Raw genomic sequence first — 27,147 nt, forward strand, 5'->3', positions numbered from 1 at the left:
ATGTTTTAATGTGTATTTATTGGGATTGTTTCACTGATGTGAGCCGCCCTGAGTCCTTTGGAGAGAGGGTGGCATATAAGTCCAATAAATAATAATAATACAAATAAAATCCTTCCATTCCCCACCATCCAGTCAGAGTTGAAGAAGCTTCTTGGAGGAGAAGCGAAACGTCTTCAAAGAAAAAAATCAGAAAGTCCAGCTGCCTCTTGAAAAAGCACCTTCGGGACAACCAGGACCTGTAGGATGGAGAATCTCCATAGACATAACCCTTAGCATGCAGTGCTCCCTTTGCCAAGTTGAATATATATATATATATATATATATATATATATATATATACAGCAATAGGAATAGTGTGCAAAAAAAATCTCTCTCCAGGGATTTGAGCTGGAAAAGCAGGAGAAACAATACTCAGCATTTCAATTGTATCTGCAAGGGTTGCCAAGTCTTCCCTTAAACCTATTCCCACTCGGACTACTGCAGCACCCCTTGAAGAGTGTTTGGGATACGTCACAGATGTTTTTCCATCTTTGACTTTGTTGACATTGTCAGCAGTTCTGGGAGAAATTGTGTTGACTGCCCTTTGGCTCCGGGGCACAATTCGAAATGACGGTTGAGCGTGTAACTATGCAGTCATAAAATTCCACCGGATGGAATGTGCAAATTCAGAATTTCAGGAGTGCAAACATGAAAGTCTTTATTATTATTATTTAATTCTATTAAATAGTTTTTTTTTCACTGAAACTCATTCAAAGTCCAGTCAGCATTTTGCATTCCCTGGGTCAAATGTGCAAATTCAGAATTTCAGGAGTGCAAACATGAAAGTCTTTATTATTATTATTTAATTCTATTAAATAGTTTTTTTTCACTGAAACTCATTCAAAGTCCAGTCAGCATTTGCATTCCCCGGTCAAATGTGCAAATTCAGAACTTCAGGAGTGCAAACATGAAAGTCTTTATTATCATTATTATTATTTTAATTCTATAAAATGAATTAATTACTGAAACGCATTAAAGTCCAGTCAGCATTCTGCACTCCAAATTCAGAATTACAGGAGCACAAACTTGAAAGTCTTTTTTTAATTATTATTATTTTTAATTTGTATAAGAGTTTTTTTTACTGAAACACATTAAAATTCCAGTCAGCATTTTGCATTCCCTGGGTCAAATGTGCAAATTCAGAACTTCAGGAGCGCAAACATGAAAGTCTTTATTAACATCATTATTATTATTTTAATTCTATAAAATGAATTAATTACCGAAACACATTAATTACTGAAACGCATTAAAGTCCAGTCAGCATTCTGCACTCCAAATTCAGAATTACAGGAGCACAAACTTGAAAGTCTTTTTTTAATTATTATTATTTTTAATTTGTATAAGAGTTTTTTTTACTGAAACACATTAAAAGTCCAGTCAGCATTTTGCATTCCCCGGTCAAATGTGCAAATTCAGAATTTCAGGAGCGCAAATATGGAAATTTTTTTATTATTACTTTTTTAATTCTATAAAATGCATTAATTACTGAAACGCATTAAAGTCCAGTCAGCATTCTGCGTTCCAAATTCAGAATTTCAGGAGCACAAACTTGAAAGTCTTTTTATTATTATTATTATTTTTTATTTGTATAACAGTTTTTTTTACTGAAACACATTAAAAGTCCAGTCAGCATTTTGCATTCCCCGGTCAAATGTGCAAATTCAGAATTTCAGGAGCGCAAATATGGAAGTTTTTTTATTATTACTTTTTTAATTCTATAAAATGCATTAATTATTGAAACGCATTAAAGTCCAGTCAGCATTCTGCGTTCCAAATTCAGAATTTCAGGAGCAAAAACATGAGTGTCTTTTTATTTTATTATTTTATTTTTAATTCTATGAAATTGTTTCATACTGAAACGTATTAAAGTCCAGTCAGCATTCTGTATTCTCTGGTCAGAAAGAACCTGCTAAAAAAACTCTGACCTGCCTCTAAGAAACAAAGTACAGTTTTAAAATGTTCTGTACAAACAGCACGGATTACATTCTAAAAAAACAACAACGATTATCTGGAGGAAATGCCGCTGTGAAAAGCTGGCATCAAATAATTAGGATGTCAGTGGGAGAAAACAGAATAATTTGCATTTTTAATGAAAGGTTTTTAAAGGAACTTGTGTTGACGCTGCTATAAATTATTGTCTGGTTCCAGGTGTTGTGCATTTATCAGCTTTTAAAGGATTTTAATGAGGTTTTAAAGATTGTTGTTTTTAAATTTGCTCATCCTAGGAAGAGAAAATTTGGATCTGTAAGTGAGAAATACGAATACAGGTAGTCCTCAGCTTATAACCCATTCATTTAGTGACCGTTCGAAGTTACAACGACACTGACAAAAGTGGTTTATGACCATTTTTCACACTTTAAGACTGTGTTGCATAGTCACATAATCAAAATTCGGACGCTTGGCAACTGATTCGCATTTATGAAGGTCGCAGTGGCCCCGGAGTCATATCATCCCCTTTTGCAGCCTTCTGACAAGCAGTGGGGAAGCCAGATTCACTTAACAACCATGTGACTAACTTAACAATTGCAGTGCTTCATTTACCGTAACAACTGTGGCAAGAAAAGTTGTAAAATGGGGGAAAAAATAAGTTAACAAATGCTTGGTGTAGCAACAGAAATTTTGGGCTCAATTGTGGTCGTAAGTCGAGGACTAACTGTACTGGCCTACTGACAACATTTTGGAGACGCTGGGATTTTTTTTCTTTTCTTTTTATAATTCCTAATCTAGTTTTATAGTTTTAGAACTTCCTGTGCTAACAGGTTGCTCAGTTTCCCAACCCTACCAGCACAGAGTTAAGAATTGGCACCTGTGGGACAATTTATTTCAGTTTAAAATGATTTGGAGCAGCGGTGAAATGTAAAATTTGTTCTGTGGGCATGGCTTGGGGGGGTGGGGGTAATGTGACTGGGTGGGCAGGACCAACTTTTTTTTTTTACTTTTAAAAGCATTTTTTTCTACAACCTTAAGAGGTTGCAGAAAAAAATGCTTTTAAAAGCCTCTGACGATCCCAGCTGAGCTGCGCGATCATCAGAGGCTTTTTACTTTACTTTTAAAAGCATTTTTTTCTACAACCTTAAGAGGTTGCAGAAAAAAATGCTTTTAAAAGCCTCTGATGATCCCAGCTGAGCTGCGCGATCATCAGAGGCTTTTTATTTTACTTTTAAAAGCATTTTTTTCTACAACCTTAAGAGGTTGCAGAAAAAAATGCTTTTAAAAGCCTCTGATGATCCCAGCTGAGCTGCGCGATCATCAGAGGCTTTTTTTTTTTACTTTTAAAAGCATTTTTTCTACAACCTTAAGTGGTTGCAGAAAAAAATGCTTTTAAAAGCCTCTGACGATCCCAGCTGAGCCGCACGATCATCAGAGGCTTTTTTTTTTTTACTTTTAAAAGAATTTTTTCTACAACCTTAAATGGTTGCAGAAAAAAATGCTTTTAAAAGCCTCTGACGATTCCAGCTGAGCCGCACGATCATCAGAGGCTTTTTTTTTACTTTTAAAAGAATTTTTTCTACAACCTTAAATGGTTGCAGAAAAAAATGCTTTTAAAAGCCTCTGACGATCCCAGCTGAGCCGCACGATCATCAGAGGCTTTTTTTTTACTTTTAAAAGAATTTTTTCTACAACCTTAAATGGTTGCAGAAAAAAATGCTTTTAAAAGCCTCTGACGATCCCAGCTGAGCTGCCGATCATCAGAGGCTTTTTTTTTTTTTTTACTTTTAAAAGCATTTTTTCGGCCGAAAAGGATGTAGAAAGAAATGCTTTTAAAAGTAAAAAAAAAAAGCCTCTGATGATCGCGTGGCCCAGTTGGGCATGGAGGGGGGGGGCAGGGATTTTTGCTACCGGTTCTCCGAACCACCCGCCGCGATCGCTACCGGATCGGGCGATCCGGTCTGAACCGGGAGCATTTCACCCCTGATTTGGAGGCTTTAATACAGCCCTAAAAATTTGCCTTCAGGCTGATATAAGGGAGAATCAGCATTTCTCATCCCTGAAGACCCTAAAACGTGTGGACTTCAACTCCCAGAATTCCCCAGATTAGCTAACAGATTAGAGAAGGCTTTTTTGAGCCTTTCCCCATGCTGGTGGCTGGGGAATTCTGGGAGTTGAAGTCCACACGTTTTAAGTTTTTCAGGGTTGAGAAACGCTGGTCTATCTAGGACAGAGGTAGGGAATATGGCCCCTTCATGACTTGTGGACTTCAATTCCCAGAATTCCCCAGATTAGCTAACAGATTAGAGAAGGCTCTTTCCAAATAGGATACATCCTGGCTCGGGAATTCTGGGAGTTGAAGTTCCCACGTTTTAAGTTTTTCAGGGTTGAGAAATGCTGGTCTATCTAGGACAGAGGTGGGGAAAACCATGGCCCCCTTCGTGACTTGAGGACTTCAACTCCCAGAATTCCTGAGTCAGCATGGCCGGCTCAGGAATTCTGGGAGTTGAAGTCCACAAGTCATAAAAGGGCCATAATTTCCCCAGTCCTGATTTAACGTGTTTCCCCAAAAATAAGACTGGATCTTATATTAATTTTTGCTCCAAAAGATGCATTTAAGGCTTATTTTTTTCGGTTAGGTCTTATTTTCGGGGAAATTGAGTACTAAATCCATTCCTCTAATTGACTACGTTAATTGGGGTTTATTTTTGGGGTAGGGTTTATATTACAAGCCTCCTGAAAAATTATGCTAGGGATTATTTTCCAGTTGAGTCTTATTTTCAGGGAAACATGGTAGGAGGTAGGAAAATTCCTGTCGTGGGCATGGGGGTTGGACTAGATGACCTCTAAGGATTCTTCTCATCCTGTCATTCTATGATTTATGCACATCGGCCAGATCTTCTCTGACATTAAAGTGATTGCATTTAATTTTTTTTTTTTTAATTCCCTCCCTTCCCTCTCCAGGTTTTTATATAATAGAATGGGATACTGGAGTGATTGGTCCATTCCTATACTGGTTACGACGGCTGCTGGTTTCACTTACATCACAGCTTTATTGGTAAGTTTCGAACTCAGGATCTCTGGTGGGTTTTGTCAAAGGTTACATGACGGTTTGATATTTGCTTTCGGAATAAAATAGGCCAGCTTTTGTTCTTGCAAAAGACAGTTTTTTAATTGGATTTTTAAGTACGGGGGATAAAGTTTTTATTTTGCTAGATTTTAAAGGTAGTCCTTAACTTAAATCGAGCCCAAAATTTCCATTATTAAGCTAGATAGGCATTAAGTGAGTTTTGCCCCCTTTTACGGCCTTTCTGGCCACAGATGTTAAGTGAATCCATGCAGTTGCTAAGTTAGTACCACCGTTGTTAAATGAATCCTGTTGCCCCCATTGACTTTGCTTGTCAGAAGGGCAGGGAGGAAAAGAAGCAGTTCAAATCCCTAGTACAGGTCTCCTTGTGTGAGCAGGGGGTTGGACTAGATGACCTCCAAGGTCCCGTCCAACTCTGTTACTGTTACATAAGCCATGTTGAGATGGTGGCTCAGGAAACCACATGGATGTTTCCTTGCATGCACCAGGAGTTGACCTGGACTCGTAAAAGAACATCAGTTTTTGTTTTTCGTCGTTGCCGAAGCGCCTCCCTGAATCAAGTAATAAATAACTGTGGTTTTTTTTACCCTTGTTTTCAGATTTTAGCACTTTGTCACATAGCTGTAGGACAACAGATGAATCTGCATTGGATCCATAAGGTGAGTTTTGGTCTGATCCATGGTAATATGAGCGTGTGTCTCGGGAACGCTCACAAAATGGCTGATGAAGTGGGTGTGGCCAGTCATAAAACCCATTTTCCTAAAGAATGAGTTATCAGCTTTCCTTCTCCTCCTCCTCCTCCTCTTTCTCTCCTCCTCCTCTTTCTCTTCCTCTTCCTCTTCCTCCTCTTCCCTCTCTTCCTCCTCCACTTCCTCCTCCTCCTCGTCTTCCTCTTTTTCTTCCTCCTCCGCTTTCTCCTCCTCCTCTTTCCCTCCTCCTTCACTTCCTCTTCCTCGTCGTCTTCCTCCTCTTCCTCTTCTTCCTCCCCATCTTCTTCTCTTCCCCCACCACTTCCTCCTTTCTCCTCCTTTTTCTTTTTCTTTCTCCTTCTCCTTCTCTTTCTCTTCCTCCTCTTCCTCCTCCTCCTCCCCCTCCTCTTTCTCTTTCTCCTCTTCCTCTTCTTCCTTCTCCCCCTCCTCTTCCTCCTCCTCCTCCTCCCTCTCTTTCTCCTCCTCCTCCACCTCTTTCCCTCCTCCACTTCCTCTTCCTCGTCATCTTCCTCTTTCTCTTCCTCCTCTTCCTCTTCTTCCTCCTTTACCTCCTTCTCTTCCCAACCACTTCCTCCTCTTCCTCCTCCTTTTTCTTTCTCTTCCTCCTCCTCCTTCTCTTCCTCCTCCTCCCCCTTCCCCTCCTTTTCTCTTCCTCTTTCTCCTCTTCCTCTTCTTCCTCCTCCACCTCCACCTCCTCTTCCTCTACCACTTCCTCCTCCTCCTCCCCCTCTTTCTTTTCCTCCTCCTCCTCTTCCTCTTGCCCGCAGTTCAAGGATCAGGATCCAGAAGTGGGACTATCCCTTGTGAAATCTCTTTGGCGAGAGATTTTCCCACTTCAGGGATCCTGAGCCGCCTGAAAACTTCTGAGCTTCCGGCTGTGACTTTCCCTAAAACTTTTCAACCAAACCCAGGAAGATTTTGATAGCGGCTTAAAAAAAAAAATCAAGAGCTTTATCTCAACACAAGCTTTCTTAGGTCCAGGAATCCTATCCAAATGTCAGGTGTTGCAAAGCGTTTGTGAGAATGTGCAACCTTCCAAACCCATAGGCACGCTGACCCCCGAGAATCTCTGTTTGACAGGCCTGGCTTGCGAAGCTGAGAGGTTTGCACCTTGCAGCCAGCTTAAGATCAAACCGTCCATCGTAGTCACGAAATAGAATAAAAATATCTCTGCTTGCATTTCAGATCGGTCTGATCACTACCTTGATCTCCACTGTTGTTACAATGAGTTGTGTAGCCCAATTGTGGGACGATGAATGGGGTATGGTGGTAATATCATTGCAAGTAAGTTGTTTTCACTTAATTTGCCCCACACACAAAGCACACCAAGATTGGAGAGGCAAACAAGATATTATTTTGCCCTAAATTTGATCCTCTCTAGTTCAGCAACTGAGTATTCACACCAAGCCTTTAAAAAAAAAAAAAAAAAAAAAAATCCCTTAAAAAACCAGTTTTCTCATGATTTTTGATAGGGCTATAAGTAGTCCTCAACTTACGACCCACATTTCTGTTGTTAAGTGAAAAGAGAGTCCTTGACTTACAGCAGTTTGTTTAGCGACGGTTCAAAGTTCCTGCTGTAAAAAGTGTCTTATGGCCTTTTTTCCCACACTTACAACCGTTGCGGCTTCCTCATGGTCACATGATCAGAATTCGGACCCGTGGCAACGGATTCATATTTATGACGGTCGCAGTGTCCCGGAGTCATGTGATCTCCTGACAAGCAAAAGTCAATGAGGAAGCCCGATTCATTTAACAACCGGGTTACTCACTTAACAACTGCAGTGTTTCCCTTAAGAACTGCAGCAAGAAAGATGGTAAAACTAGGCAAAATTCATTTGGTAAATGTCTCGTTTAGCAGCAGGAATTTTGGGCTCAATTGGGGTCGTAACTCGAGGAGTACCTGTAATGGAAGGGCTGACAATGGAAAACCACTTTTAATTCTCTGCAGCTTTGCAAAACTGCCTCTCGGATCCCCACAAAAGCTGCTTCTCTTCGGTTGTTAACTGTTCTAGAGATCACATTTGCTTACTAATTGTTTGCAAATCACTTCTGTCCCATCGTAGGCAACTGCTCCTTTCCTGCACCTAGGAGCTCTTGTGGCGGTCACGGCCCTGTCTTGGTTAGTCTCCGGGCAATTTGCAAAAGCCGAAAGAGCCAGTGAGTAGAACCGCATTCCTCCTATTTAGCTTGGAAAGATGGAATGACAAAGTAGGAGAAGAACCAGTGGTGAAATGCAAATTTTTGTTTTGCTACCGGTTCTGTGGGCGTGGCCTGGTGGGGCGTGGTTTGGTGGAGGGGGTCATGTGACTGGGTGGGTGTGGCCAACTTTTTTTTTTTAAGCATTTTTTACTACCTATTCGCCCGAACCGGTAGTAAAAAAAAATGCTTTAAAAAAGTTAAAAAAAAAAGTTCTGCCAATCAGAGCTGTGACACGAGATCTCGGGACCTTTTTTAAAAAACTTTTTTAAAGCATTTTTTTTACTACCAGTTTGGGCGAATAGGTAGTAAAAAAATGCTTTCAAAAAGTAAAAAAAAGTTCAGACGATCGTACAGCACAGCTCTGATCGTCAGTACTTTTTTTTCTTTTTTTTTTTTTTTTACTTTTTTAAAGCATTTTTTTACTACCTATTTGCCCAAACCGGTAGTTTTTATCACTACCGGTTCGCCTAAACCGGAGCGAACCGGTAGCATTTCACCCCCTGGGAAGGACACACAGATCACGAAAAAAGTGTCGCAGTTTCACGATGCACGCTTTACCCCTTTTGTAGGGGTGTTGTGATGTCACACACATCTGTAAGGAGTGGAGCTTGCATTGCTTGAATTAACCAGACTTTGGAGAGGCTGATCAATTTTGGGTAACTTTCGTGTTTCATGACACAGGCATAATGCTTTTATGGAGAAGGAAAATAAGGAAAGAATAGAATAGAATAGAATAGAATAGAATAGAATAGAATAGAATAGAATAGAATAGAATAGAATAGAATACAGAATGAATAGAATAGAATAGAATAGAATAGAACAGAATAGAATAGAATACAGAATGAATAGAATACAGAATGAATAGAATAGAATAGAATAAAATACAGAATGAATAGAATAGAATAGAATAGAATAGAATAGAATAGAATAGAATAGAATAGAATACAGAATGAATGGAATGGAATAGAATAGAATAGAATAGAATAGAATAGAATAGAATAGAATAGAATAGAATAGAATAGAATACAGAATGAATAGAATAGAATAGAATAGAATAGAATAGAATACAGAATGAATAGAATAGAATAGAATAGAATAGAATTAATGGAATGGAATGGAATGGAATGGAACGGAACGGAATACAAAAATAGAAAAACAGAAAAACAGAAAAAATAGAAATAGAATAGTTGGAAGGGACCTTGGAGGTCTTCTAGTCCAACCCTTTGCTCAGGCAGGAAACTCCATCCCATTTCAGACAAATGGTCTTCCAGTCTCTTCTTAAAAACTTCCAAATCTCTAAATCCAAATTTAGAGATTTGGGTCGAAAAGTAAGATTTTACATTTGGCTAAACCAGAATGGGTTAGAGTTTTGTTTAAGGTATTGGACAAGCCTTCATAGTTTGTAAATCTTGATTTATTGTTTAGTGTCATGTGGAAAGCTGGCTGGTGTGGTTTCTTCTGTGCATCTTGGTTAAACCATGCACCAAATGTGTTATCTGTATCCACCCTGGGTAATAATTGATTTGATCTACTGGGTAAGACAACAGGCTAGAAAGCGGGAAATCATGAGTTCAACTCCTACTTTAACCATGAAACCCAGCTGGGTGACTTTGGGCCAATCACCAGGAGATTATGAATTCTAGACCCACCTTAGGCATGAAAGCCAAGTGGGTGACTTTGAGCCAATCACCAGGAGACAGTGAGTTCTAGTTCCGCCTTAGACATGAAAGCCAGGGTGACTTTGGGCCAATCACTAGGAGGTTGTGAGTTCTAGACCCACCTTAGGCATGAAACCCAGCTGGGTGACTTTGGGCCAATCACCAGGAGACAGTGAGTTCTAGTTCCCCCTTAGACATGAAACTAGGGTGACTTTGAGCCAATCACCAGGAGACAGTGAGTTCTAGTTCCGCCTTAGACATGAAAGCCAGGGTGACTTTGGGCCACTAGGCCCAAATCACTAGGAGATTGTGAGTTCTAGACCCACCTTAGGCATGAAAGCCAGCTGGATGACTTTGGGCCAATCACCAGGAGACGGTGAGTTCTGGTTCCCCCTTAGACATGAAACTAGGGTGACTTTGAGCCAATCACCAGGAGACGGTGAGTTCTAGTTCCGCCTTAGACATGAAAGCCAGGGTGACTTTGGGCCAATCACCAGGAGATTGTGAGTTCTAGACCCACCTTAATCATGAAAGTTGGCTGGAGGACTTTGGAACAGTTACCAGGAGATGGTGAGTTCCAGACCCACCGTAGGCATGAAAAACAGCTGGGTGGCTTTGAGCCAGTCTCTCTTTCTGAGCTCAACCCACCTCACAGGAAGTTGTTGTGTGTGGGAAAATAGGAAGAGGAAGTTGTGTTGGATATGGTCACCGCCTTGGAATTATTTCGAAAAGATAATAAAGGCAGGATGTAAATAAAGTGTAGAGTAGAACAAATATCCCGCAGCACATTTTCTTAAAAGTTCGTCGTGATAAAGACATTGACATGCTGCAGAAGCCACGATGACATCATGGGCATCGTGTCATTATGCAAATGAAGCAAATGACCTCATTTCCCTTCCCTGAAAAGAACACACCTGCATGTAAGGTTGGATGGAGCTTGGTCCTCGACTTACGACCAGTCACTTAGTGACTCTTTAATGCTCCAGAGCTCCCAAATTTGAAGTTGCCACAGCTCCCACTCAACCCATAATAACACAGTCTTTTTTTTTTTTGGGTGCTTGGCAACTGGCCTGTGGGTACGTCGGTTTGGTCCCGCGACTGCAATTTTTGACTTTTTTCCGGGAAAAATGGCATTTAATTTTGTTTTCAGTAAAAACAGCGGGTTTGCTCAAAGATCGTAGCATTCGCATCATGACCGGAACATTTGTTTTACATCCGCCACAAAAATTGTTCTAAATTGGGTCAGTCACATGGGTGTCTCGACTTACGACTATTCTCACATAACGACAGAAATTCTGGGTTCCCTTACAGTCGCAAATTGAGGACAATCTACAGGTAGTTCTCGACTTGCAACGGTTTGAAGTTACAACAACACTGAAATCAGTGAGTTATGACCATGTCTCACACTTGTGACCGTTGTAGCGTCCCCCGTGGTCACGTGATTGACATTCGGATGTCACGTGCTTCCCCTTTGGCGACCTTCTGACAAGCAAAGTCAATAGGGAAGCCGAATTCACTTAACAACCACGTTCCTAAGTTAAGAACTGCAGGGATTCGCTTAACAAATGCGGCGAGAAAGGTCGTAAAATGAGGCAAAACTCACTTAATTTCTCACTTAGCAACAGAAATTTGGGGCTCAATTGCGGCCGTAAATTGAGGATTACCTGTAAAAACACCTTTGTGTCTTGAAATCCTTGGATTTCCCCCCTCCCTTTTTTTTTCTTTTTCAAAAAAAGTCTGAGATTGACAAGCAGACTGAAATCTGTGCCTGATTAAATCCTAAACTTTCCAATCGGAATCGACTGTACATTACAAAGAGAATTGCAGATTTTCAATCTTCTCGGTTTCTTTTCCGTTCGGTTGTCAGTAAGCCGAAGAGAATATTGCTTTGCTTATTGCCTTATTAAGTTTCCTCCTTTCGTACGTTGACTCAATGTCCTTTTGGGGAATTGCGTTCTGCAATCATCACCCCCAGCTGTAGTTTAGATAGATGAGAAAACGACGCGTAAACTTGCTCTCCGAAGAAGTCCCAAGAACCTGCAAAGTTTTCCTTGTTGCTAGAAAACTTTTACCCCGTTAAGCAACACCGAGATTGGATAAAGTTGAGAAGGACGAGATGCGTGGAGACAAGAATAGTAGGAGCCTTGGTGGAGCAGCGGACTAAAGTGCTGTTAAGTAGCACTTAGCTGCCAGCTGCCTGCAATTACTGCGAGTTCAAATCTCACCAGGCTCAAGGTTGACTCAGCCTTCCATCCTTCCGAGGGAGGTAAAATGAGGACCCGGATTGTGGGGGCAATAAGCTGACTTTGTATAAAAAAGAACACCGCTTAGGGGCCCCCCGAAAGCCCTACTAAGCAGGTATATACAAAAGTATGAAGGCTATTGCTTAATGCGTTGTAAGCCGCCCTGAGTCTCCGGAGAAGGGCGGCATATAAATCGAACCAATAAATAAATAAACAAACAATAAATAGCACTTAAGATGTATATACCGCTTCACAGTGCTTTCCAGCCCTCTCTAAGCGGTTTACAGAGTCAGCTTCTTTTCCCCCAACAATCTGGGTCCTCATTTTAGCAACCTTGGAAGGATGGAAGTCAACTCCTGGCAATGGGCAGAGTTAGCCTGCAATACTGTATTCTAACCACTGGGAGAGAAGGAAGGAAAGAAGGAAGGAAGGAAGGAAGGAAGGAAGGAAGGAAGGAAGGAAGGAAGGAAGGAAGGAAGGAAGGAAGGGCAATAGCCTTAGAAGAGCCTTGGTGGTGCAGTGGACTAAAGTGCTGTTAAGTAGCACTTAGCTGCCAGCTGCCTGCAATTACTGCAAGTTCAATTCTCACCAGGCTCAAGGTTGACTCAGCCTTCCATCCTTTCTAAGGTAGGTAAATTGAGGACCCAGATTGTGGGGGCAATAAGCTGACTTTGTATAAAATATACAAAAGTATGAAGGCTATTGCTTAACGCATTGTAAGCCGCCCTGAGTCTCCGGAGAAGGGCGGCATATAAATCGAACCAATAAATAAATAAATAAATAAATAAATAGGGAAGCAAGGGACAGAAGTGGTTCAACATTCAGTAAATTAAAATGAGCAGATCTAGCACTTCGCTTTCCATATTGTGTCTTGCTGTCGTAAGCACTCTCGGCTGCCCCTGGCTATATGCTGTCACCCTAATTCCCTGTAATTCTAATTCAGCCAGTCAGGACTGGATCAGAAAATGAAGTGTTTGTGTGTGAGTGGTTTTTTTTTTTTCTTGGTTTTTTTTTTTAAACTGCATTAGCAAGCCTAATGTTTGCAAAAGTCTAGCAGGTTTCCAGAGAAAAATTGATGGAGCGATGCAACAACACCACAAGTAAAAATCAAGCATAAATGATCTATGACCGAAGGGCACAGAAGGGGGAGGCCTTAGTGCTCTCTCTGAGCTTGCCGGTTTGCTTGCAGGCGTTTCGTTACCTGACTAGCTAATACCATCAGTGCTGGTGAGTGTGGGATTTGTGCCTCGCAACTGATGATGTTAACCTAGTTGAGTAATGAAAAGGCTGCAAGGAACAAGCAATCCCTGAAAGCATTAAGAACCCCACAGTTCTCCTCCTCCTCCTCCTCCTCCTCTCCATAAACCCCACCTCCTCCTAGCACTGATGATATATTCTAGTTGGGTCATGAAACATCTGCAAGAAAACCACCAGAGAGCACCAGGGACCCCACAGTCTTCCTTTTCCTCCTCTTCTTCTTCCTCCTCCTCCTCCTCCTCCTCCTCCTCCTCCTCCTCCTCCTCCTCCTCCTCTCCATAAACCCCATCTCCTCCTAGCACTGATGATGTATTCTAGTTGGGTCATGAAACATCTGCAAGAAAACCACCAGAGAGCACCAGGGACCCCACAGTCTTCTTTTTCCTCCTCTTCCTCCTCCTCCTCCTCCTCCTCCTCCTCCTCCTCCTCCTCCTCCTCCTCCTCCTCCTCCTCCTCCTCCACCCCCTCCTCCTCCTTATAAACCCCATCACCTTCCAGCACTGATGATGTGTTCTAGTTGGGTCATGAAACATCTGCAAGAAAACCACCAGAGAGCACCAGGGACCCCACAGTCTTCTTTTCCTCCTCCTCCTCCTCCTCCTCCTCCTCCTCCTCCTCCTCCTCCTCCTCCTCCTCCTCTCCATAAACCCCATCTCCTTCCAGCACTGATGATATATTGTAGTTGGGTCATGAAACATCTGCAAGAAAACCACCAGAGAATACCAGGGACCCCACAGTCTTCCACCACCACCACCTCCTCCTCCTCCTCCTCTCCATAAACCCCATCTCCTTCCAGCACTGATGATGTATTCTAGTTGGGTCATGAAACGTCTGCAAGAAAACCACTAAGCTCAGAAAGCACCAAGGACCCCACAGTTCAACCCTGAGCTACAGAGATACTCCTTTCTTGGCACATAAGGTTAAATGTGGAACATTCAGCATTCAAGAGGTGTTGGGTAACAGGAACCAAACATGAGATAACTGGGACGGGAATAATGCAGTCTGCTTAGCCATGGACAGGAAAGAGCAAGCAAAGGTCATTATAAAAAAGCAACCCGAAAAGAGATCCAACTACATCTTAGCAAACAAATAGGGAGTGAAATTACAAGGCAGTCCTTGACGTACTATACGAGCACAGTTGAGCCCAAAATTTGCATTGCTAAGCAAGAAGGCAGTTAGGTGCATTTTGGCCCATTTTACAACTCCCCTTGCCACAGTTATTAAGTGAGTCGTTGCAGTTGTTAGTAACGTGGTTGTTAAGTGAATCTGTTGACTTTCCTGTTGACTTTGCTTGTCAGAAGGTCACAAAGTGGGACATTGCAACCGTCATAAATATGAACCAGTTGCCAATTTTGATCACGTGAACATGGGCGTGCTGCGACGGTCGTGAATGTGAAAAACAACAGTGCTGTTGTAATTCAAAATGGTCACTAAATAAAGGGTTGTAAGTCAAGGACTATCTGTATACTGCCCCATAATGCTTTCCAGCCCTCTCTTAAGAGGTTTACAGAGTCAGGCTATTGCCCCCAACAATCTGGGTCCTCATTTTATCGACCTTGGAAGGATGGAAGGTTGAGTCAACCTTGAGCTCCGTCAGGATCGAACTCCTGGCTGTGGGCAGAGTTTGCCTGCGATGCTGCACTTTTAACCACTGCTCCATATTTGATTATACATGTAATAACTGCAGCGAGGATAGTATTTGCGCAAAGATGGAAAGTAGAGAAAAATCCCTTCGGGAGACGAAGTAATTAAGAAAATATTAGCTTGTGCAGAAATGAATAGACTGGCTTTGATAATACGGAGACAATTTTACAATTGGTTAGAGAAGAGAGATAGATAAATGTATTAATAGTAAACAAGAAAATGTTATAATAAATGAAGTATGGGGAGAATGTTATAATAAAGAAATGGGAAAAATAAAGAAACGATGAAAGATCGGAGGAGTTAGAAGAAGAAGATAAAGACACAATAGAAACATGTAGATCAGGGGTGGGCAACTATGGCCCTTTTATGACTTGTGGACTTCAACTCCCAGAATCCCTCAGCCAGGAGGGGAACTATGACCCTTTTATGACTTGTGGACTTCAACTCCCAGAATCCCTCAGCCAGGAAGGGAACTATGGCCCTTTTATGACTTGTGGACTTCAACTCCCAGAATTCCTGAGCCAGCCATGTTAGCTCAGGAATTCTGGGAATTAAAGTCCACAAGTCATAAAAGGGCCATAGTTGCCCACCTCTAGAGTCTAGACGATACACTGAATGATTGATTATGTATTGTATGTTTGTTTGTTTATAAAATAAAATAAAATTTTAAAAAAAAGCCCACTGCTCCACCAGTGGTTAAATTTCCAGCTGACGTGGTCGCAAACTATGATTTCTGGGACTTGATGTCCATGCAGTGAAGAATCACCAGGATGTTTGTCTCGTGGCGAAGATAATGGCTTATTCTTCTTTTCAATCCAATCCTTGGAAATCAGTTTCAGCCTTTCTCTTTGTCTCTTGGATGTTTTTTGGCAGGCAGCCACAAAAGCTAATACTGTCCTTCTTTGTATAAATAGAGGCCTAGAATCGAAACCAGGTGAAGTATTATTACCGCTTTATAAATCCTTAGTAAGATCACACCTGGAATCCTGCATCCAGTTTTGGTTATTATTACCGCTTTATAAATCCTTAGTAAGATCACACCTGGAATCCTGCATCCAGTTTTTGTCACTGCATTATAAAAAAAAGATGTTGAGACTTTGGAAAAAGTGCAGAGAAGAGCAATTAAGATGATTATTTATTTATTTTATTGAATTTATTTATTTATATTGATTTAAGGTCTTGAGACTAAAACATATATGAAGAACCGTTGCAGGGTGGGGGTTTGGGTAGTCTAGAGAAAAGAAGGTCTGGGGGGACGGGACACGTTATAGCAGGATTCTGATATTTGAGGGGTCGCCACAAAGAAGAAGGGGTCAATTTATTTTCCAAAGCACCTGAAGGCAGGACAAGAAGCAACGGATGGAAACTCGTCAACGAGAGAAGCAACCTGGAACTAAGGAGAAATTTCCCGAAAGTGAAAATGATCAGTGGAACAGCTTCGAACCCAGAACTTTTGGGTGCTCCCATCACTGGAGGTTTTTAAGAAGAGACTGGACAACCATTTGTCTGAAATGGTACAGGATCCCCTGCTTGTGCAGGGGGTCGGACTAGATGACCTCCAAGGTCCCTTCCAATTCTGTTATTCCATAACCACAGATCAATTAATCAGTGGAACGGCTGGCCTCCAGAACTTGTGGGTCTTCCATTACTGGAGGCTTTTAAGAAGAGATTGGACGGCCACTTTCCTGCAATGGTTTAGGTTCTCCTGCTTGGGCAGGGGGTTGGACTAGAAGACCTCCAAGGACCCTTCCAACTCTGTTAATCTGTATAGACTACATCCTCCCATAGATAGCAGAGATGGAGATAGGACTTAGGATGCAATTTTATTGGATGCCATTAGTTCATTTGAAATCAAGAGAGTTTGTTTTCTTGGATTGTCTGGTTTGAACAGGGGGTTGGACTAGAAGACCTCCAAGGTCCCTTTTCAGCTGTATTCCAAATCGATTGAGATCTCCCATGTTTCTTTCCTCCAGCGTCCCAGCTAAAGAAGACCTCCAAGGTCCCTTCCGTTAATCTGTATGGACTACATCCTCTCATAGATATCAGAGATTGAAATAGGATGCAATTTTATTGGACGCCATTAGTTCATTCGAAATTAAGATAATTTTGTTTTCTTGGAATGTCTGGTTTGAGCAGGGGGTTGGACTAGAAGACCTCCAAGGTCCCTTCCAAGTCCGTTAATCTCTATGGACTACATCCTCTCATAGATATCAGAGATTGAGATAGGATGCAATTTTATTGGACGCCATTAGCTCATTCGAAATCAAGAGAATTTTGTTTTCTTGGAACGTCTGGCTTGAGCAGGGGGTTGGACTAGAAGACCTCCACGGTCCCTTTCCAGCTGTATTCCAAATCGATTGAGATCTCCCATGTTTCTTCCCTCCAGCTTCCCAGTTGCTGATGCTTGGGACCTATTTTGCAGTGGTCCTTGGACTGTACCTGGTGCCCCTCACCTTCTCCTCCCCATGCATCATGGAAAGGAAGGACCTGGGACCCAGACCTGCCATCCTTGGCCACCGCGGAGCCCCCATGGTAGGTAGGCCTCTTTTTCATTCTGTTCACACAACACACACACACACACAAACACACACCAGTTTTAAGCACAGATTATTGAACGCCGCCTTCGACCACGCATTGTTTCATATTTTGTATTAGTTTATCAAAATACAAAAAAGGAAAACAAATGAAAATAATGGGAAAATATGTAAATTTAACAGCTGGATATTTAAATTTAACAGCTGGATATTTAAATTCAACAGCTGGATATTTTAAATTCAACCGCTGGAGCACAGGAGAGGGGTTGTGCAGTGAGCCAGAACCAATAGTCAAGAGTTGATTGGTTGGTGAGGTCTGGCGTGAGGCAATCTGTGTCGTGATTGGTTGCTGTGGGTGTGGAGGGGGAGTTTCCCTTTTTTCCCGCCTTTTTTTCCTTCGTTGTGCCCCGTAATTTACCTCATGATGTTCCTTCTGTGTTGCTTTACCTCACGGTGCTCCTCTTTGCCTGACTATCTGCTTATAATTGGGCCAAACTATGTTATAATAATAATTTTAATTAGCAATTTTATGATGTTTGTGTATCTATATTTTTCTTGACTGTACACCGCCTTGAGTCCTACGGGAGAAAGGCGGTATAGAAATGTAATAAATAAATAAATAAATAAAGAAAGAAAGAAAGAAAGAAAGAAAGAAAGAAAGAAAGATGTAAAATATCTTTTATTTGTATAAAGCTACAAGTTCGTGTCGGCGTCTACAACTCCATTTGGACATCTGTTACGCCAAACCCCAACTTTTTACTTTTTACATAATAATATATGCTGGCAATTTCGGTAACAACAGACCTCTCTCTCAATCAGCAAAACCCAAAATTTCATTCTCCCCCCCCACCTCAAGCACAAAGTCCCCAAAAATAGAAACAAAATGAATTTTTCTTTAATCAAAGCAGTCGATTTGGCCATCTCTGCTAACTCCAATCATTTATCCATTATGAGAATCAAAGCATCCTTCCATTTTTGTCCATAAAGTCATCTTGCTGCTGTCAACATACTCAACATCAAAATTCCAATTATTATTATTATTTTTTTTTGCAAGCTTTTTGTCCATTAAGCCTAAAAGAAAAAAAAAATCTGGTTATTTTTCTTCATATTGACTTTAAGAATCTCCTGTATTAAGATGTGAATCCTACTCCGGTATTTCTTTGCTTTCATCACATGCCCACCATCTGGGAACACATTAACAGAGTTGGAAGGGACCTTGGAGGTCATCTAGTCCAACCCCCTGCACAAGCAGGAGATCGTACACCATTTCTGACCGATGGTAGTCCAGTCTCTTCTTGAAAGCCTCCAGGGATGAAGCTCCCACAACTTCCGAAGGAAACTTCTCTTCCATGGGTTGATTGTTCTCACTGTCAGAAAATTTCTCCTTATTTCCAAGTTGAAACTCTCCTTGGTCAGTTTCCATCCATTATTCCTTGTCTGGCCTTCAGGTGCTTTGGAGAATAGCTTGACCTCCTTCCTCCTTTCTGTTGGCACCCTTCAATGTCTCCCCTGGTCCTTCTCTTCACTAGACTAGCCAGGCCCAGTTCCTAAATGGTCAAAAGTTCCTTCTTTTACAATTTACATTTCCAATGTTCAGCCACATATTGACTGTCTCATGTGGGGCATCCACTCGGAGATCTGAAAGTTAATGAAAGTTCCCCAAGGATTCAAAGGAAAAACGAAGTCTGTATGCCTCCTGAAAAAAAGCACCTTTGGGACAACTGTGACCTGAATGACTGAAATGGTGTAGGGTCTCTTGCTTTGGCGGGGGAGGGGGGGTTGGGGGTTGGACTAGATGACCTACAAGGTCCCTTCCACTTCTGTTATTCTGACGAGCCTGTGGTTCACCTGCCCCCTGTTGGCTTTGGGTTGAGCTATACAATCTGGGATGAAGATCCTTGGAATGGGGTGGGAATAGGAATGGATTTCCAGAGGAAAAATTGCAGACTTCAGGAACCATTTGCATCACTCAGGTGACCCTGAGGACACAGGTAAACCTCCAAGGGCTTCAACGACCCTCTAAAACAGAGGTCTTCAAACTTGGTAGCTTTAAGACTTGTGAACTTCAACTCCCAGAATTCTGAGAGTTGAAGTCCACAAGTCTTAAAGCTGCCAAGTTTGAAGACCTCTGCTCTAAAAGGATGTAAATGACCAGCTGTCTGCAAGGAATATCAATCCTTCCATTCCTCACCATCCAGTCAGAGCTGAAGAAGCTTCTTGGATGAGAAGTGAAACGTCTTCAAAATAAAAAACCAAGGAAGTCCAGTTGCCTCCTGAAAAAAGCACAACCACGATCTGGATGACGGAGAATCTCTACAGACTTTGAGCTATAAAATTTGGGATGAAGACCCTTGGAATGGAGTGGGAGTAGGAATGGATTTCCAGTGGAAAAATGGCAGACTACAGGAACCATTTGCACTACTCAGGTGACCCTGAGGACACAAATAAATCTCCAAGTGGCCTCAATGACCCTCTAAAAGGATGCAAGTGACCAGATGTCTGCAAGGAGTGCAAATCCTTCCATTTTCCACTATCCTGTCAGAGTTGAGGAAGCTTCTTGGGTGAGAAGCAAAATGTCTTCAAAAGAAAAAACAAGAAAGTCCAGTTGCCTCCTGAAAAAGCACCTTTGGGACTCCCTAAGGATTCTGTTGAGGGGTGATCCCGAAGAATTTAAAAGGGGTTCTTCTCCATGGAGAGTAATCCATTCACCCAACGAGAACCTTTCTACCTTTGTTCTGTTGATTTTCTGTACAAGGAAAGGGAGATTATCACCGTACTGAAATTCACCACTGCAGGAGAAGAGCAGGCAAAGCAGAGGGGCAGAGTTAAACGAGTCATCAGCCTAGTATCATTGCGTTCCCACAAACAGTCCAAATCCAACCCCTCTTGAATTCAACCCCTCTGGACTCTTTATCTGGTGCCAATTTAGAAGTGAAATTTAGTTGACTTAGATTATTGAAAGATAAATCTTAACTTGTGGCCCTGTTCCTTTGCGCCTGACAACATAGGGCCAGGCCACCATCTCGGATGTCCAGCTGGCTTCAGAAGCCATTCGTGGCTCACGGTAACCCATCTTCATTGTAGATTCAGTCGTACTTTGACTTATGCCAGTCAAGTCCTGCCTTAACCATGAAAGCCAGCTGGGTGACTTTGGGCCGGTCCGTCTCTCTCAGTCCAACCCACCTCACAGGGTTCTTGTGATGACAATAAGAGGAGGAAGGTGTGTTAGATATGTTTGCCACCTTGAGTTATTTGCAAAAAATTTAAAGGTGGGAATGAACATTCTGAAGACAGATGTTTTCCTTGGAGGAGAAAGTTGTTTATTACTTTGACCTCTCTGGCAGTTTTTCAGAGTTCCTGTCAGTATTGGTCAAGGATCCAAGACAAAAAGGCAGATGAATTTGCCTCCAGGAATGGAAGAGGTTTTGAAGTGTTTTTTTAGAGCATTAGCTGTGCTTTTACATGCTCTGAATATCCTTTCCTCCTATTTTTCTCGCAATAGCAATAGCACTTAGACTTATATACCTCTTCATAATGCTTTCCAGCCCTCTCTAAGCGATTAACAGAGTCAGCATCTTGCCCCCCCCCCCAAAAAATTCTGGGTCCTCATTTTACCAATCTCGGAAGGATGGAAGGCTGTGTTCTGACCTAAGCTTCCTGAGTCATTAAAACACACGAGTAGTCCCAAAAACCTCTTTTATTGCAACAGCTGTGAATTCTGTTCATTCACAGATGAATCCCAATTAGTTATAGAGTCCTTCAGGATAAGGCTGATAATCACCCACCTTTATCTCCCTTGGCACACTGCCAAAGATCTAATTGACAAAGCCACACAAAGTCCATAATCAAACAGAGCTTCAGGCTTTAAGCTGAACTGAATGAACAAACGTGGCTTCCTGAAAAGGCTGAAGTCCTTTGCTCATCTTTTAAGCCCCGTGGGAGGGCCAATCATCTCCAGGCCTTACTCCTGAGTTGTCCCTTTTGTTTTCTTGCCTTCTGGCAGCTCTGCACATGCACGCACTGGGAACAGGCTCCCCTTGTTCCTCTGCCTTGCTGAGGTCTTACTCTGGAGGCTCCGGAAGCAGCACATACTCCCAGATGGCCCTTTCTCTGCCTCCGACGCAGAGCCCTCGTCGAAGCCTTTCCCAGACTCCAGGAATGGCCCATGGTCCTCCCCAGCCTCCTCACTGTTCAACTCTGCTGTCAGCTCCGCAGGCTGCTGGTGGACCCAACAGACTGAGTCAATCCTGAGCCCATCAGGATTGAACTTCTGGCAGTTGGCAGAGTTCACCTGCAGTATTGCATTCTAACCACTGTGCCACCGCAACTTCTTCCATCCCAATCACTTAAGAACTGTGGGCAAGAAAGGTCGTAAAATGGGACAAGGGTCTCTATTTTGATCCCTGCAGTGGTCATGCGCAGGGAGAAAAAAAACATAAGTCCCTTTTTTCAGTTTTTGTGACTTCAAACGGTCACTACACGGATGGTTGTCGGTCGAGGACTACCTATAATGGCACAATGAGCATTTCGAGAAATTAAAACGGAGCTTCCGTGCTGGAGTGGGAGCTGATCGGAGGCTCAGAAATCAGCCTCCGCGCCCCCCCCCCAAGTCTATAACTCAGCCACTTCATTGGGTTTCCAATTAAGTGATGCAAATCTTGTCCTTTTGCAGGGAGCTTTTAACGGGGCCGACATGGCACACGGCAGGCTTCAAAGGGCCCTCAAGTCTTTTTCCCGTTTTATTTCATCTAAATCCCCTTCCTTTTAATGGATTAAAAAAAAAGGCATTTTTGCTGCTTAGGGCAAAGCAAAATTAGTGCGGTGCTCAGCCTGCATTTAATTGACTGTAATCCTTCAAAATTTAGGACATGCCTTTAGTTTTTTTTTTTGTTTCCCCATTTTGGCAGTGAAAAAAATCCTAATTATTATTTTTTTCTTAGTATGGTTGGTATGGATGTATCCATTTGTGTGTGTATATGTGTGAGTGTATATACAAATACACACACACATATATATGTATGTATATGTGTGTATATATTTATATATGTGTGTTTGTATATACCTATATTTTTTACACTATAAGACGCTCCGGAACATAAGACGCAACTAGCTTTTGGGGAGGAAAACAAGGAAAAAAAAATCTGCCTCTGCCTCCCAGCATCCACCCGGTATTCATCTGGCTAGCGTCCTTGCAGCAAACAGCAAACTGCTGGAGCCTTCACTGCCGAGCAGCTGATTGGTGGTTGGATCGGCCTCCCAGAATACCGCCGATCAGCTGTTCAAGGTGGCAGTAATTGGCAGTGGTGGCGATAGGCGGTGGCGATCCCCGCCGCCTAGAACAGCTGATCGGCGGTATTCTGAGAGGCCGATCCAATCGCCAATCAGCTGCTCGGCAGTGAAGGCTCCAGCAATCTCCGGTGGCGGTGAACTCCCCTTCCCCCACCGCAATATTCATCCTATAAGACGCACAGACATTTCTACCCAGGGGGGAAATGCATCTTATAATGTGAAAAATACAGTGTATATGTATGAGTGTGTGTGTATGTCACTTTGGATAGTAAGATGGGGAAGGGCATATAAATTTATTAAATACATGAGGAGAAGGAACAGCACAGAATCAGATTTGTAGAATTCTGTTGTTATCACCAATCTCAGAAAATGTAATTTTAATTTTGAATTAAATTAATTTTAATTTTAGCTTTTCTGTGGAATTGGTGTTCCTGGCCTGGTGAGGCACACATCTTTAAAACACGTTTGGATACCGAATGTTCATATTTTACTTTCCGGTTTGGAACTGTGTCCCAATGTTAGCTTCTGATGCATAGCAGTAAAACAAAATATAATTTATTCTTTCTGTTTCTCCTCCAGTTAGCACCTGAAAACACCCTGATGTCCTTCCAGAGAGCAGTGGAGGAAAAGGTTTATGGTGTGCAGGCAGATGTGGTGATAAGGCAAGTCTCACTGCTTGTGCTCAAGATTTAAGGCTGGGGTCTCCAAACTTGGCGACTTTAAGGCTTGTGGACTTCAACTCCCAGAATTCCTCAGCCAGCATGGCTTGCTGAGGAATTCTGGGAGTTGAAGTCCATAAATCTTAAAGTGGCATGGCAGTTGATAAGTTAGTAACCCAGTTGTTAAGTGAATTTCGCTTCCCCATTGACTTTGCTTGTCAGAAGCTCCCAAAAGGTGATCATGTGACCCTGGGACACTGCAACCGTCATAAATATGAGCCAGTTGTCAAGCATCTGGATTTTGATCACGTGATCATAAGGATGCTGCAATCGTTGTTAAGTGGATCGCTGCAGTTTTTAAATGGGTAACATGGTTGCTAAGTGAATCTGTCTTCCCCGTTGGCTTTGCTTGTCAGAAGGTCCCGGGACATTTATTTATTTATTTATTTATTTATTTATTTATTTACTTACTTACTTACTTACTTACTTATTTATTTATTTACACTGCAACCATCATAAATGTGAGTCACTTGTCAAGCATCTAAATATAAATCACATGACCATGGGGAAGCTGAAATGGTCATAAGCGTGAAAACGGTCATAAGTCACTTTTTCCGGTGCCGTCGTAACTTTGAACCGTCACTCAACGAATGGTTGCAAGTCGAGAACTACCTGTATTTGCAAGGACCCTGAAGCAAGAAGCCAAATTCTGAATGGAAAGGAACCCTGGATCTGATCCATCCATCCATCCAGCATAATTATTATATCCTTGTGTTTCTCTGTTCACAGTTACGACGGAGTGCCTTTTCTTATGCATGACCAGACGTTGCGGAGAACCACCAACGTCGAGGAAGTATTTCCAGAGCTAGCTTACGATCATTCCTCTATGTTCAACTGGACAGATTTGGAAAGACTAAATGCAGGCAAATGGTTCCTCAAGGTGTGTAAGTAAGTAGTAATATTATGTCCAGTTGGTGGTTAAGGTAAAAAGGTTCCCCTCGCACATAGGTGCTAGCCGTTCCTGACTCTAGGGGGCGCTGCTCCTCTCCGTTTCAAAGCCGAAGAGCCAGCACTGTCGGAAGATGTCTCCGTGGTCATGTGGCCGGCGTGACTCAACGCCAAAGGCACATGGAACGCTGTGACCTTCCCACCAAAGGTGGTCCCTATTTCTCTACTTGCATTTTTTTACATGCTTTCGAACTGCTAGGTTGGCAGAAGCTGGGACAAGTAACGGGAGCTCACCCCGTTACGCGGCACCGGGGATTCGAACCGCTGAACTGCCAACCTTTCGATTGACAAGCTCAGCATCTTAACCACTGAGCCACCCTTGTCCCTTTAGTTGGTGGTTTAACCCCTCAAAATGTAGTGGAGTTAGGGAAAGTGTGAAGGATCACAACTGAGGCGGTTGCGTCTGCGGCAAACAGCCAAAACAAAACAAAAGAGCCAACAGTGTGAGGCAGCGGCCCAACAAACGAATACAGTACAGGAAGTCCCCAACTTACGACCACAATTGAGCCGAAATTTATGTTGCTGAGGGAGAAATCTGTTCAGTAAGTTTTGCCACATTTTAAAACTTTCCTTGCCACGTTTGTTGTTAAAATGTGCAGTTGTTAAAAGAGTAACACAGTTGCTAAGTGAATCTGGCTTCCCCTTGGCTTTTTTCGCCAGAAGGTCACACGAGGGAAATCACATGACCCCGGGACACTGCAACCGTCATAAATGTGAGCCACTGGGGGATCCCTGGGGGACAAGTGTGAGCCACTTGTCCCCCAGGGATACGACTGATCCCGGACCTCTGGACCTTTCGCCGGGCTCTGAAGACTTTTTTATTTCAGCAAGCCGGGCTGGCTTAAAATTTTTAATTGGTTAATTTTATGGGTAAGGGGTTTTAAATTGGGGGAAGCCAATATAGATTTAATTATGTTTTAAAGTATTTTAATATTTATATTGTATGTTTTTTAATCCTGGCTGTTCACCGCCCCGAGTCCTTCGGGAGAGGGGCGGTATAAAAATTTAAGAAATGAAATGAAATGAAGCATCTGAATATAAATCACATGATTTATATGCTGAAATGGTCATAAGTGTGAAAAACGGTCGTAACTCACTTCTTTTCAGTGGCGTAACTTCGAACGGTCACTAAGGGAACTGTTGTAAGTCGAGAACTGCCTGTACTAGGTTGCATTAACAGAGGGATAGAATCAAGATCACGTGAAGTAATAATACCACTTTATAAAGCCTTACTAAAACCACATTTGGAATCCTGCATTCAGTTTTGGACGCCATTTTGTAAAAAAAGATGTGGAGACTCTAGAAAGAGTGCAGAGGAGAGCAACAAATGATGATTAGGGGACTGGAGGCTAAAACATATGATGAACGGTTGCAGGAACTGGGTATGTCCAGTTTAATGAAAAGAAGGACTAAGGGAGACATGATAGCAGTCTTCCAATATCTCAGGGGCTGCCCCAAAGAAGAGGGAGTCAAGCTATTCTCCAAAGCTCCTGAAGGCAGGACAAGAAGCAATGGATGGAAACTAATCAAGGAGAGAAGCAACCTTGGAGCTAAGGAGAAATTTCCTGACAGTGAGAACAATTAACCAGTGGGACTACTTGCCACCAGAAGTTGTGAATGCTCCCAACACCGGAGGCTTTTAAGAAGAGATTGCACTCACATTTGTCTGAAATGGTATAGGTCTCCTGTGTGAGCAGCGGGTTGGACTAGATGATCTCCCAGGTCCCTTCCAGTTCTGTTACTGGTTCAGGGGCTGCAACTGCTTCCCTATCTGTAAAGGTTGCAATATTTGGGCTTTTGAAAAAAAAAAAAAATCTAGAAGGTTGGCAAATTTGCAGGGACTTAATGGAGATCTAGAGAATTATTCGCGGTGTTGATGAAACGGGCAAGGGGGGTAGCTGTTTTTCCAGTTTGCCAAATTCTAGAACCAGAGGTCAAAGCAATGAAACCTAAAGTTGGAAAAATCAGGACAGGCAACAGGGGGAAAAATGTTTTTCTCTCCCAATGTATAATTCAACTTTGGGATTCAATATTATGAGATGTGGAGCTCGCTAAACTACTTGGCTGTCTCAAAAGGTGCTTTTTCCAAACGGTAATTGGAATTTCTTGGGGTTTTATTTTTTTTCCCCCCTTTGGAAACGTTTCGCTTCTCATGCAAGAAGCTTCAGAGAGAACAGAAGAAGCTTCTTGGATGAGCAGCGAAACGTTTTCAAAGAAAAAACAAAAAAACAAGTCTTTGTTGCCTTTTGGGAAAAAAGCACCTTTGGAAAAAAAAATGTGACCCGGATAATTGAGAATCTCCCTTCAAAGCACAACCTTCACAATTCTTCCCGCAGAATGACCCCTTCTGGACAGTCAACTCCCTTTCCCCATCTGACTTCGTAAAAGCCGCCAACCAGTCGGTCTGCAAACTGGCCGAGATGCTGGAAACCATCAAGGACAACGCCACCGTCCTCTTGAACCTCCAAGAGTTGCCCGAAGATCACCCGTATTACGCCACTTCAGTCAACGTCACCCTGGAAACCGTCCTCACCTCGGGCATCCCTCAGCAGGCTGTGAGTGGCACTGGGACTTTTGTGGGTAGCCCTTAGCAATAAGGAGAGCACTTTGCCTTATCTAGCGCTTCACAGTTCTTTCCAGCCCTCTCTAAGCGGTTTATAGAGTCAGCATCTTTTCTCCAAGAAACTGGGTCCTCATTTCATCCCTCCCTCCCTCCATCCCTCCCTCCTGCCCTCCCCCCTTCCTTCCTTCCTTCCCTCCCCCCTTCCTTCCATCCTTCCTTTCCTCCCTCCTTCCTTCCTTCCTTCTTTCCTTTCATCCTTCCTTCCTTCCCTCCCTCCCTCCATCCCTCCCTCCTTCCATCCTTCTTTCTTTCCTTCCTTCCCTCCCT

The 27,147-nt window shown here is 42.5% G+C and overlaps 1 protein-coding gene across 4 annotated transcripts in view; it reads left to right on the forward strand.

Moving 5' to 3' along the window:
* LOC117656834 (glycerophosphodiester phosphodiesterase 2) overlaps nucleotides 1–27,147 on the forward strand; it is a 130,212-nt gene that overhangs the window by 80,695 nt on the left and 22,370 nt on the right. For all 4 annotated transcript variants that reach the window (XM_060682738.2, XM_060682737.2, XM_087895738.1 and 1 more), the window contains exons 4-11: nucleotides 4,933–5,026; nucleotides 5,656–5,715; nucleotides 6,952–7,050; nucleotides 7,830–7,923; nucleotides 17,154–17,299; nucleotides 23,170–23,252; nucleotides 24,039–24,189; nucleotides 26,594–26,812. In XM_060682738.2, the coding sequence (XP_060538721.1) occupies nucleotides 4,933–5,026; nucleotides 5,656–5,715; nucleotides 6,952–7,050; nucleotides 7,830–7,923; nucleotides 17,154–17,299; nucleotides 23,170–23,252; nucleotides 24,039–24,189; nucleotides 26,594–26,812 (946 nt within the window). The remainder of the gene's footprint in view (nucleotides 1–4,932; nucleotides 5,027–5,655; nucleotides 5,716–6,951; nucleotides 7,051–7,829; nucleotides 7,924–17,153; nucleotides 17,300–23,169; nucleotides 23,253–24,038; nucleotides 24,190–26,593; nucleotides 26,813–27,147) is intronic.

Source organism: Pantherophis guttatus, chromosome 5, assembly GCF_059756535.1.
Source record: "Pantherophis guttatus breed Tessera chromosome 5, ASM5975653v1, whole genome shotgun sequence".
Taxonomy (NCBI): domain Eukaryota; kingdom Metazoa; phylum Chordata; class Lepidosauria; order Squamata; family Colubridae; genus Pantherophis; species Pantherophis guttatus.